This window comes from Mchenga conophoros, linkage group LG5 (genome assembly GCF_057382185.1).
Source record: "Mchenga conophoros isolate Kocher_MC1m ecotype Shallow Benthic linkage group LG5, M_conophoros_male_GT1.1, whole genome shotgun sequence".
Taxonomy (NCBI): Eukaryota; Metazoa; Chordata; class Actinopteri; order Cichliformes; family Cichlidae; genus Mchenga; species Mchenga conophoros.
In genome coordinates this window covers 25,639,910-25,653,233 of record NC_140530.1, presented here as the reverse complement: position 1 = coordinate 25,653,233, position 13,324 = coordinate 25,639,910, and the positions used below count along the sequence as shown (strand labels likewise).

The 13,324-nt window shown below is 37.0% G+C and overlaps 1 protein-coding gene across 3 annotated transcripts; it reads right to left on the bottom strand.

The window, feature by feature from the left end:
* Positions 1-8: 8 nt before the first annotated feature.
* Positions 9-12,980, bottom strand: srsf3a (serine and arginine rich splicing factor 3a). 3 transcript variants are annotated; one of them, XM_085274550.1, is made up of 7 exons: positions 12,959-12,980; positions 5,321-5,367; positions 3,766-3,976; positions 3,547-3,681; positions 1,011-1,049; positions 795-881; positions 9-680 (listed from the first exon to the last, which is right to left on the bottom strand). In XM_085274550.1, the coding sequence occupies exons 2-7, from the start codon at positions 5,325-5,327 to the stop codon at positions 653-655; spliced, it is 507 nt and encodes a 168-aa protein (XP_085130676.1). In that variant the 5' UTR covers positions 5,328-5,367; positions 12,959-12,980; the 3' UTR covers positions 9-652. The 3 variants fall into 3 exon arrangements, with proteins under 3 accessions (XP_085130676.1, XP_085130675.1, XP_085130673.1); XM_085274549.1 differs by lacking the exon at positions 12,959-12,980 and adding an exon at positions 11,176-11,970; XM_085274547.1 differs by lacking the exon at positions 12,959-12,980 and adding an exon at positions 6,174-11,125.
* Positions 12,981-13,324: the final 344 nt, after the last annotated feature.

The window sequence follows — 13,324 nt, the reverse complement described above, 5'->3', positions numbered from 1 at the left end:
CAGAAAACTCACCTTGGAAAAACATTTATTGAACAAGATGTTAAACTGTATCAGTACATGTTGTTGGAGCTCAGACATTCAAAAAAAAAAAAAAAGAGGAAAAAAAAAAAGAATCTAGTCAATGCTTTCTTTCGCAAAGGAAGGCATTTAAAAAAAATTAATTACAGATGATCATGTTTTAGGGATAGACTACAATAACAGCACCATATTTACAGCATTTGTTAAGAGTCTTCTTTTCTGTTACTGGTATGAGAGAAAAAAAAAAAAAACCAAAAAAAAAAACAAAAAACCCACACCACTCCCTCTATACCATGTCACAGTAACCGAGCAAGAATAGTAAAATAAATAACCAAACCAAAAAAAGGAAAGAAAATGAAATGATGACTTTAAACAGTTTTAAAAAGAAAAGTAAAACCAAGTACTCATTTTCAAAGCATGCAGGGCAAGACAGAATTTAACAAAAAAAAAACCCCAAAAAAACAAAAAACAAACAGTTTACACCTTTCTTGATCATTCAACAGACCATTAAGACCCAAACATGGCCAACCTTAAATTGCCATGAGCTACCCAACAAAATCTAAAAAGAAAAGACTATAAAAATGTACTTTTTTGTAACCATAGCATAAGCCGGTAGATGAGCTTTCCAAGATCTTCATTTCCTCTCATTAGACCGGGAACGACTGTAAAACAAACCAACCAGTGAATAAATGCAAAATTGATGGGGAAAAAAATTGTTAGCTTAATATTAAGTTTGAAGTTCAAGAACAATAAATATAAAAGTTATTTTGATTTACCTCCTCGATCGCGAGAAGGATCTTGAGCGCTTACGGTTCTTCTCTCTGGAAGCAGACCGATATCTGCGTCTATCTCTTGAAACAGACCTGAAAAAATGTTTTTAATGATTTTTATCATTTGCCATAGACAAATGTGTGGCGCAAAAAAAAAAAAAAAAAAAAAAAAAAACCCAAAAAACCCAAACACAAACAAAAAACAAAAGGTGACATGGCTACCTGCTGCGGCTGCGGCTGAGGCTCCGTCTCCTTGGCGATCTACAATGTAGGGGAGGGGGGAGGAGTTAAAAAGAAAATTAAGAAGAAAACATTTTTTTAGAAATATTAAGAGAGCATATTTAACATTTCCCATCTCTAATACAACCTTTGAAATTAGTTTTTCTTGATCCCTACAGAAACATGGGTTACATGTGGAAACGTGGTTACACGTACTTCCTGGACTGTTAACAGAATGATCATCTGTATCCATGAACTGGTCAAATGTTTATAAGGAAACTTTGTCCAATGAACACAAATCATGGAGCAAGATATCAGAATGTAAAACAAAATCAAGGCTCGGCATTAAGGCTTGTCTGAGAGAAAGACCAAACAAATTATGTGACAGCTTTTTTCCTTTCTTTTTTTTTTTAAACCAAGCATAAAAACATTCTTCAATCACCGATCTACTGTGATCCTCCTTGTGCACAATGTTCCCCAAAAAGTAAAATACCTCCTTTAGCAGCAACACAGGAAAGACTTATTATTTTTGTTTTTTGTTAAAAGAAACTTTGATGTGGGACACATCCTAAAGCAACGAAAAATAGGGTAACCTACAAGTAAAAGGGTCTTTAAACCGAAAACCCCCCCCAAACAAACAAAGAAAAAAAAACCCCAAAGAAACAAAACAAAAAAAAAAACAAATTAAAACTGCAAAGAAAAAAAGTTTACTTCCTGTGGTTATCACTCAAGATAGCTTAATGTCGAGCCCTGAAAATGCACTCAGTAGAACAATTACAATGAACACCAGATAAATGTAGTTCATTTTTGAAATGGAAATTAAAGAATGGTGGTCAAAATTCCTTGACCGGTTTTTGCAGCACTGCACTTTCTCCAAATTACATAACTGCTGAAGAAAACTGTCAAGCAGCTATGAAAGCTAGATTAAGCATTAAAACTACAAAGAGCAGGATAAAAGAAACTTACTATTTTTGGGGGAATTGGACAAGATAGAAATGACGCAAGGAAGCCAGACTGATGGTGAGGGAGGTCGAATTGCAGAGAAGATTTGCCACAAGATGCAAATGTTGGAGATATGAAGTTGCCTGGTGGCTGGTTCGAGGGGGGTAGTTGTAGATTTTCCCTGCCTTTTTTGGGGGGGTGGGGGATGGGAAGGGATGTAAGCCAAGGGCTGTCCCCGCTGATACAGTAGATGTTTGGAGAATAGAAAGAGTAAAGACGCTGATTGGCTGATAATGTGAAGTGGACCGCTGTCGATTGGGTAAAGGTTGGAGGAAGGAGGAGGATGCTGGGAACTGCATGCTCAGGAACCAAAAGCTTGGTGGAACCTGACGACTGGCGGTGCGCCTGGGTCATGTGACAACACCAGCCAAGCTGATTTGGGCTCACTGGTCAGCAGTCACATGATGCTGAAAGAAGACTAGTTGATTGACTCAGATGGTGAGAAGCGTGGTGGTGACTCTGAAACGGGGTTCAGTTTTATTAATAGATGGCAACTGAACTCAGAAAAAAAATATAAATAAAATTTACACCTGCAGAATGTAAGTGTAAAAATATTTGATGGGAGATGAAGGGCTAACTATGCTTCTGAAGATGTCTTTGTAAAATAATATCACTCTGGCAGAGCTTGTTGTTTCAACAGTTATATTTTAATAAAAGATTTAACCGTTTACATAACCTGCCACTAATATACCCTTGAAATGATAAAACAATGAAAAAAAAAAAAATTGTATCAAAATTATTACTTCAATCTTCGTGGGATCAGGGGCCGTATTCACAAAATATCGAAAAGCTTGAATGTAGCTCTCAAGTGGCCAATTAGTAGAAACATGAAAACGAAAAATGAAAAAACTAAACAAAACACTCATCACTTGCTGAGTTGGGGGAGACGGGTTAGAAACTCCAGAGCTCTGTCTTATAGAGCCTGAAAATAATGTACTTAATTTTGGTGAGAAAGCTGGCAGGACAGGACTTGTTGAATGCGAATTCACCAGGCATTACCCGACTGTACTCACAACAGCACAATCACATGTCCAAAGAATAGTTGAGATCTCCAGTTTATGAGCGAAAACTGTAATGAAACGAGTGCCTACTATGTAAATGTTTTTTTCCCCCCTCTTTGCTTTAGTCTGGCACTTTTAGTTTGCTTTAAAAAGAAAGTATGACACTTTGTGAATACAGCCACAGATTTTTTTTTTAATTTTTAAAGAAATAAAAAAGGCAAGAACGCTTGAATGCAAGTGTGCAAACAATTTGTTTCAAGCTGTCAGAAACTTGATTCCTTGCTTAGTTTCAGTTTAGACTATGACAAAACTAAAAATAGATGGTAAGAAACTAGATTTTTGCTAATATATTTGGCCATTTAGTCGATCTAAAACTGTTTTGCCAAAATCAGAAGCTGAAAAATAAGTGTGTATTTAATGAACGTGTGCTTTGTCATTTGTACTCTTATTGAACACTGCAAGTGAGAATTTTGTTTGAAAAAAATGTCTACAGATAAATAAAACAGTAAAATAACTGTCAAGTAGGAAATGCATACCTGCGTCTAACAGGAGGACTGCGTCGCCTAAAATCATCTCGAGGGTATCGGCTCCAGGATGGAGGAGGGCCACGGCTCCTGGAGCGTTTTTCTCCAGTGGATAACTCAACGCGTACTCGACAGCCACACATGGTTCTGAACAGAAGTCAACAAATGAGCAGAAAGCAATGCAAAAATCAAACACAACTACTAATAAGTGTAGCATGTTGAAGGAGTTACCTGCCATCCAATTCTCTCACAGCATCTGAGGCATCTCTGGGATCTTCAAACTCTACAAAAGCAAAACCTGGGGGATTCCTGGCAACCCAAACACTTCTTAGAGGACCATAGTAACCAAACGCTCTTTCTAACTCCGTCTTATTTCCATTGTTTCCCAGATTCCCGACATAAACCTTGCAGTCGAGGGGACAGTCTCGATGAAAAGCAGGGTCTTAAAAGTGACAGAAACACAAACACCCATCAAACGATGAAGTAGAACAAATTACGTATCATTCATCAAAATGTGCAAATTAAATGTAAATTATGTTAACCTGCATTAAAATATTTTATTTTTCTATGTTGACTAATCCAAAGCCCTTCCAGCCTCAAAGTTTTCTGATCTACTGTACATAGCCTTACTTTAAAAGACTTATTTCTGCAGCCAACCATGTAAAATAAAGTCAACTAATGCCATTCCTTATTTAATTTTATTTCACCAATTTTCAACTTCTTTTTCTTGAAAAAAACAATCAAGCAAAAAAATAAATAAATAAATAATAAAAGCTGGGGTGAAAGCTCAGTCTACCGCCCTGCATCTTAGACTGTCCACAGAAAGAGCTTAAAGTGCTTTGAGTACTACTATCATGATAGTGATGGAGCCACATGTAACTAGAGTGTGAAAAAAATTTTGACGAGACAGCATGAGTCCACCATGACACAGAACAAACAGTGGTTGTGGTAATTCAGTAAATGGTTTTGTCTTCTTTAACTTCTTGTGTAATGTGCACATATTTAGAGAATATAATTTTTTATTGACAAACTCATTCAGTGGAGTCACCATCTGTTAGCTTTGCAGTGTTTGAATTAGGGGCTGTGTCCAGCAAAGTACTTTTTGCCTGACGATAATGCTAGGCCATCCTCTGAAAATGTCCAGCTGAGAATACTTGAGAGTACTTAGAAGTCACCGCACATTTTCAGCACAGACAATTTGGTTGCTATGATACATAACATCTACTTTACCTGACTGCTACTGACCTGGTGAACGAACTGTTCTTCTAGACCTTTATATTTAACATCAATATTGTGGTAGACATGGATACTCAGAGAAGCAACATTCACTTCTCATCCATTGTTGCTCAGATGGTTGTCAGCATGTGTGCAATGGGAAAGCCTGTCTGCATGGCATTTTTCCCAGTTCTGCTTGATGGGGTAAAAAGTGACAAGCACAGCTTTCTATCAAAAGTTCAAGATCTTAAGGCCTGGCAACCAGTAAAACAACCCAATCACAAAGCTTGGGAGAGATGCTCAGTGCCCCATTGCTGCTGGCGTTTTAACAATACCATCAATACATGCCACTCCTATTCCAAGCAATTCCAAGAACATTGCTCTTAGGAACTACGCTGGCCTCAGGAAAAAAATACTTTGGTCTTTGGACACACCCCTTAAGTTCACAAATACTGTAATTCTTTTAAAGTCACTTAGCATGTTCTGTGTTGTTTCATGGGACACCAGGGCACCTCCCTACTGCAAAACAAAGCAAGAAAAGCTACACGACTAACTGTCTGAGTTGTCATACCTCCCATTTCAAATTTATTCTTGTTTAAGTCCAAGACTCTGTTATCCCTGAAAAGAAAAAAACAAAACAAAATTACAAGAAACAGTTACAGTCAAACAGCTCTGAGAACAGTTAATCTATGGCCCCATTTAAAGCTTTAATCTATGGCCCCATTTAAAGCTGGTATCAGTGAATTGTTATATTTGCATTCACTTTGCAGCACTGCAAAGCCTTTTCTAACAAAGAGTCTCATTCAGGTTTATACATGACTGGGTTGCTTATAACTGCAGTACCTACACAGGATTTTTAAATATTTAACAACCGCACACTTAAAAAAAAAAAAAATCCAAAGCCAACGCGTTTCTTTTTGGGGGTGGGGCGGTCTCTTTAGTGCTTCTTTGGTGCTTTTCGGATGAATGGTGAATAAAACTATGTTGGTTAATTGGTCAGAGGTATATAATATATAATACAACAATAAGCTAGAAAATGGGGTGGCTTCTATTAGCAGACTCCTGAGCCTTAACACTGGCTATACATTTCCAGGCTAACAGCACCAAAAATAGTTCGCTTTAGCTTGATTATTGACGGGTAACATTAAAATTGGATTTTAGTTACTCTAAAAAGACATTTCTTAAGAATATTACAAATTACTTTTGAGTCCAACTTTTCATCCGAACGATAATGCAGCAAAGTTTTCCACCACCCTTCAAAACCAACCATGCGAGGATTAACGTTACGCTAGCAAATTTAGCATTTATTACCGCGAAACGATTTACAAAAGAATTCGTCGCGATGCGAATCGGCATCCTAGCTGAATTCACACGAGAAACGTGTGGAAGACCGAACCTACCTTCCTGTATGGAATATAACTCACCTTTTTACAGCTAAAACTCAACAAAAAACCGCTTTCAGAAGATTTCACGCCGCTCGTTTAAGCAGCAGGCCTAGCCTGTTAGCTTATTAGCGCCTCGAGTAAAGCGGAAGAGCGAGGGGGAAAAAAGAAAAAGCCCACTCTTCTTCTGCGTGTGTAAAACGCCATTAAAACACCGATAAATGTCTATACTGCCACCTACTGTACCAAAGTGGAATGTCTGCCACAACACATTAAACTAGCAAACATGTGAGATCTTCACCCAACTTTTATAACAGAAAAATGTAACCAGAGAAAGTTTAGAACATTTTACATGACTGAATTTTTTAAAAAGCGCCTTTACTTCCATCATCACATCATTATATTTAAATATTACTGTTATATGTGTTACTTCATAGGATAATCAAGGTATAATAAAGTGAACCAAGCTGCTATTAGTCTAAGGAGCGACTGGACTTTAAGTTTTGTGAAGACGTTTCACTTCTCATCCAAGAACCTTCTTCAGTTCTAAAAGCTGCTATTACATTGAGTTAAACTTCATAATCCCTTTTAGTCTACTTTGGCTATAGGTAAACCTATCCCTGCCCCGAGCCACTTTAATTTATATCTACACTGTTAAAAACAAACTCAAAGCAAGCTTATTTGTAAAGGGCATTGTTTCATTTATTCATAGAGGTCAAGTAAAATGTACAACCATGTAAAAAAAGGGGATACAAGTTGAACTAGTAAAACTATAGCCTAACTTTACATTTAAACTATGTACACCATGTACTCTATATACCGCAATAACACTTATTTTTTTAAAATGATCTAAGAAAAAAAGTGTTATAACTGTGGAGACTGGCCAGATGTCATACTCTTGCTTCTGTCTTCTTACTGGTGCTTTTCTTTTCAGACCTTATCTGTGCTACAAGGCTGAAGATTTTTTTAACATCTGTTCTTGTTCCTGTGTCCTGTAGCCGGTAATCTTTTTCAGATATTTACTGCAATACTAGATTTCCCCTGTGTAAACACGTAAGGCTCTTCTGCCTGAAAAAATATCGTCCTTTCTTCCGCCATGTCAAGCTAACCTTTGAAAAAATAAAATGTCAAGATGTTCTTATTATTGTGACATTTTAAACCCCATCACCTCATGGAAAAAAGGAAAAAAAACGTTAGAGGTGTTCAATGGAAATAACTGAAACTGAAAATAATTAGTCAAAAATGTTTAAATAAAAGCACAAATGCTATCAGAGGAATTGCAGTGATATCTATAAATGAACACAGGCCATTTTTATACATACATAGAGTACATATACATTAAACACATATTAGTGCATTTACTCAAGAAAAAAATATTATAATGCTTGTATTTTACTTAAGTGTTTCCATTTTATGCTGCATTACACTTCTACACCACTCTAATTTAGTGTTTGTGAGTTGTGTTGTAGCTCTACAACAAAAAAGGATTTTACACTGTTTCCTTCAAACTCTTGATGCTTTAGTGATGTAACACTTGCTTGAAGTAATTCAAATATGTGTAGCAATTCTTGTTTCTTCCTTTATTTACCCCCCTTTTCAAGTATCTAACAAACCCTTGGCCTTAACTATGACCCTGACCTTTTGACTATCCTCAGATTTTTAAAGAGAAATTTGATTAACGTCTTAACGTTTGGCTGCAGTAATCACTATTATGATAAGAAAATGCACAGACTCAAGCATGAAGCCCACTGTCTAGATAAAAATTCACTGCAAATGTTTTTGCTGTGGTGCATAAAATGTAGTCATAGTACAGATACGATGTTTTCTATGTTCTGTGACAAGAATCGCACAGTTTGCTCAGTTTGACCTTAAGAAGATAAAGCAGTGCAAAAACAGCTGCCTGCCATTTAGTAGTTACATAGGAACACAAGTAAATCAACAGACAGGGCTATTGCTCAACACATGTGACCTCTTAGAAGCGCGCAGGTGGGTGGGTAGATAATGTATGTACACTTCCCGTATAGAGGCGCATTCAAGACGAAGTGTGGAAAAGGGGGAAGAATTGTGTAACAGAAGTCTTCATGCATCTCTGACCATGAGGCTTACCTCAGGTCACAAAGGGGCACAGTCAGAGAAAAATTAGCAGCTCAGTCTTTATTTATTGCACGATGGATGGATGAATAGGGAACTCTGTTTTGCTTGTTCTCCAACGTTATGTGTAACCATATGTGTAATCTTTAATTAGACACATATTGGAGACATTAATGTTTCATTTAAACTTGTTGCGAAACACCCTGATTTGTATCCCATTCTGACACAGTTTGTGATAACGGTGTTGTGATTTAACCGTCTAACATGTCTGGTTAAAGCCAATCGGATTCAAATTAGTTTTTGAGCAATTAGTCATTTCAACCTCATGCTTTTGGTTAATGATTGCCTGACGTGACAGGTTAAATTGCTGTGTACTAAACTTCTTAGTAATCGACACCCTATGTAATAATTAAGAATAATAACCCTTATTACCACAGGTTTGTTGAGCGGGGGTATCACTACTTTAAACTTTTTTTTTACTGAACTGGGCTCTAAGGAGGTCAGGAGGGAAACTATTTAGTGGATGGCAAATGGTTTACAATAACTTCATGTACAGCAGAGGGGTTTGTGGGACTCCAAATTATGATGACATTGTGTCAGTGACAACAATCTGATCATAAATGTTCAATGAACGTGAGAAAATGCAGAAAAGACCACAGAGCATTGTCATTGGATTATTGGATGCCCTGTGCATAAACAGATATACTCAGCAGCCATTTTATTAGGTACACATAGCTTAAAAGTACACTCTGTCCTCACAGTCCTACGATGAAACATCCTTTCATAAAGCAAATAAGGGAAGTTTTGACTCTGTGTTATGATTCATTTGAATGTCGCAGCTGGTTTTATTACACTGACAGGTGTTTCTACCACTTTGTTCATTGATATAAACTCAATGAAATGCAGAAACCTATTTGGGATTTTTAATATATAAAAAAATGAAATAAAATAAAATAAAATCTCCTTTACAGTTGCATTCTGTTTTTGGGATTTAAATCAGATATTTCCTGTGGCAGTTTACTTAGAACACATCCAAATACTGTGTGAAAGCCCTGATTTAAAAAAAGTCTTCAGCTGATTTGAAATGATTTCAAAAAAGTTTCATTCTCTCCGAGACTCAAAACAAACCATTAAGCTCCTGTTTTTCTTTTAACTCAAAAACAAAAAGAAGTTAAAATCTTTCCTCATCAGTTATACAAAGTGATAAATGTCAGACATAACACAAAACACACCAAAACTGAACTATGCTGACAATAAAACACAACCTTTTAAGGTTTGTGTTGACATGATGAAAATAGGACTGCTGTTATTCACTGCCCCATCTCTCAGTCGTTTATTCAGGGCCCTTGGCAGACACAACAGTAAAGAACTCTTGCTTTTGGTGGGGGGGGCAAAAGTTCAGGGATAAAAGGGATCACTCGGGAGATTACTCCCCTGTACGTATCACGGATGCCTAGAACACAAACAAAGAGCATTATGTTGCTCAGCCTGTAGCTGCAGAGCGCATGTTTGTGTGAGAGCAAGTGCTTCTTTAACCTCACCCTCCCATTTGCCTTTTGCTTTACCAAATGAAGCATTAAGCTGCCTTTGTTTTTCCGTGTATGTATTCCCCTGCTACCATAGGGTTCTCCTTGTAGCTATTTAAATGAATCATCTCTTTTTTCAAGCATCCACTCAGCACAGTGTTTTTCAATCAGATTAGTACAGCACATTCTGTTCTGTTTCACTTCCTGATGACTGTGCAGCCCGTATCCCTGAATGAACTCACCCGCGTGCTTCTGGTTACACCAAGATACTCATTCAGACAGATGGATTCTTGCAACTGCCAGTCAGATTTTTGTACTTTACACAGTATTTAGCAAAATCTGTTAGACACCTATCAGATTTGCTGTTTACTGTTTTGTTTTAGCAAAGATTAAACGACTTTCCGATGCAAAGTGATAGGTAAGTAGCAGTAAGAAGGCCACAAAGTTCTAAAAATAAGTTACAACTGCATGTATAAAACAGCCACAGACCATTGATGTAACCTTTGACCATCTAATTTTCATTTGTCTTCTTCTTCTTTTTTTTTTCTCGCCTGCCTGGGTGCTTTCACCAGAACAGAAACAAGATGTTCTTGATGTTTCAGGAAGGAAAACAACATCTCAAGCCATGTGTCACTATACATATCTATTCATGCATCTCAGTTCAGCCCAAGCCTGTTTAGTTCATTTTGACCTCCAGTTAAGCATTGCAGTGTAGGGGAAAAGAAGACAGACAAAGCAACCAGGACGCCACAGTTCACGAATTTTGGTAAAACAAACAAACCAACCTTTGCCCGTGCAGGAGTTGACCGTCCTGACATGGTGTTTTATTTTAGATAATCAGTACTATTATTTTAAGGGTTTCATGTGGGCAGTGACACATAGTGAGGTTGTGTTTTTACATCTTTCTGTTTCTGTGCTGTTTTTTTTCTTTAAATGTGAATAACATGTTCTAAAACACATGTGTGTGAAAGCTACTTTCTTCCGATAACCAGATGCTCAGAAGATTACTCACCCCAGCTGACAATATCCCTGTTGCGTTTGCAGAGTCAGGTTCACTTGTGTTATGTCACCTATATAATTAACAGGATCATCATGTTCCCTCTCAATAGCAGCTTGCTGTCTGCCAGCAGTGTGGTCAGACAGTATCCTTACCACCTATAATGGTGGGATTCATCATCTAGAGAGACGAGGCTCTTTGAGCATCTCGGTTCTATAAAGGAAAGTTTTCCTCTCGCTGTCTGACATGAACAAATTTTGGTTAAGTTCTCGTTAATGATTCACTCATAACATTAATTCGAGGCATATTTTATAATTTTTAATACAATAAATGTGATAAACATAGACACAAGAAGCAGCCATAAAGCATGTCAATGCCAACACCCTCAACCGCAAAAGCACAAAACAAGGCCATAAAAAACTTTTATTACCATGGATTTTAGGTTCTCTTATCCCCAAAGTAAATGTGTCAGTAAAAAATAAGTTCATCCTAGAGATGTGAAAGAGAAAACATATTAACCATGAATGTGATAATAAGCAAACACTTGCTTTAATCATGTATAATATAAAAAGCAATATAAAAAGCCTAGAAATGAGATAAAGGCTGTTTGAACACAAGATTTCATCAGCATGCAGAGTGTGCATCTGGGGTTTCCACATGACGAGAGCTTTCAGCCTCCTTACAGGCTGTTTAGGAGTCATGGTCAAAATATACTCAAACACATGCCCTTTGGAGAAGAACATGACCACTGTGAAAAGTTTGATTACAACATAAATCAACTCCTGCTGGGTTTTTATATATATCATTCTGATGATATTTTAAAAATATTATATTAAAATACTCTGTGTTGTGTCTCTCACGTTCATCTCTTTTGGTGTGTGTTTAGTACTTCACTACTATTTTGACTTCTTGTATATTTCAGGTGAAAACTGTCTCTCCCTGATAACTGCGGTCTTTCTTGACCCGGACAAAATTTGACTTGCAAAGCATCCTTCATAAAATGCAATGCATTTCATGCTCACCTGAAGCAGGTTGCTACTTTAAGTTGTTATGTAACATTTTGCTTCACAGTGAGCACTTTAGATATGTGTTAGATGTGACACTTTTTTCTAATCCTGTTAATATGGAATGCATAATGAATCAAAACGACTTCAGTAACTAAATTACAATTTACAATTTTGAATATTTATTATTTTATTTTTCATGTGGATTTCCAGGTTAAAAAGCAACTGCCAAATTATAATGTGTTTATAGTGCCTCATTACATATAGTAACACTTAGACAATAGTATTTTTTTTTAGGTTTTTACTTTAATTAAACTTTGAAGACTTTAAGAAGAACTGTACTTTACAGTAAGTAATTTTCATTTTGTAATTTACTAGGATACAGTAGCAATTATTAGACTACAGTAATGGCTTAGACAGGTTTAACATACTGGTTCTCTAGTGAGCATCCACATCAGAGTAAAATACTGACTGATTCACTACAAAATATGAAAACTATTGTATCGGGAGGTTAATGATTAATAATGATTTATAGGATGAAACAGGATTAGGCATATTCACCATCTGTTCTTGGTTTATTACATTGATTTATCATTCAGCACTTTGGCAGGGACTGCCATTATGTTCCCTCACAATGAGTACTTCTACTTTTAATAATGATTTATAATAATAATAATAATAATAATAATAATAATAATTTATAGGAACGTATAGTTCCCAAAATTTGACTTGCAAAACAAGAGTTAATAGAATATGATGCGCATCACTAGAATACCATAATACTAGAATCACACACAGCACCACCTGAACCGTGTTTATACATTTAAATGGACGCCTAACACACTGGCAGGACTTTTCACTGTTACTGGTTTGACAGCAAAACAGCTGTCGCCAAGATTTTACTTGCAAAGTTGGTAAAACAATAGCTTACACCACGTAGTGAGAATAGAGAATTAGTATGTAACATGAGGAGTTTGATTTTTTATATCTAACTTGATTGAGTGGTATTTTTTTCCAACTAGTAAAAGATCTTCATACTTTGTTGCAAAGCCGTAAACACCACAATAATGTAAACACAGACTGTTTGGGAAAAGATGACAAATTATCTCCGCCCAGTAAAAATGCCAACATGGAAAAATACCACCAGGAATTAATAAAAGAAACAATAGTAGAAAAAAAACATGCATGCGCTTTTGTAGAAGTCCTTACCCTGAAATAAGTGACAGTAAACTGTCCTTTAAGCCATAAAAGTCTCCGATAAGTAAATATGCTACTCCCCCCCCCCCTCTGTTCTTTGTAAGTCTACAGAAACAGTGCGCTAATCCGTATCACCGCGCGTCTTATCGGGCAGTGAGGTGTGCTTTTACTTCGGTGATTACACATCCTCATCTGTGTCTGCAGGCGGGCTGTTACACAGTACTGTTGACGATACGTGTCGTCAGCTGAGCGGGGAGGACAGCCTGCTGCGGTACAGGCTGTTCCCGGCCTGGCTGTCTCGGCACGGAACGGGTTACAGGTCAGGGTGTCTATTGGAACACAGTGTTCTCATCAGCAGCGGCAGCGGTACAGCTACAG

What these genes read in the sequence shown, in the direction of transcription:
- srsf3a (XM_085274550.1), bottom strand. An exon ending in GTGAGAGAATTGGATGGCAG is followed by an intron (nt 3,682 to 3,765) that starts GTAACTCCTTCA and finishes ACTTCTGTTCAG; the next exon opens with AACCATGTGTGGCTGTCGAG. An exon ending in CTCAGCCGCAGCCGCAGCAG is followed by an intron (nt 882 to 1,010) that starts GTAGCCATGTCA and finishes ACATTTTTTCAG; the next exon opens with GTCTGTTTCAAGAGATAGAC.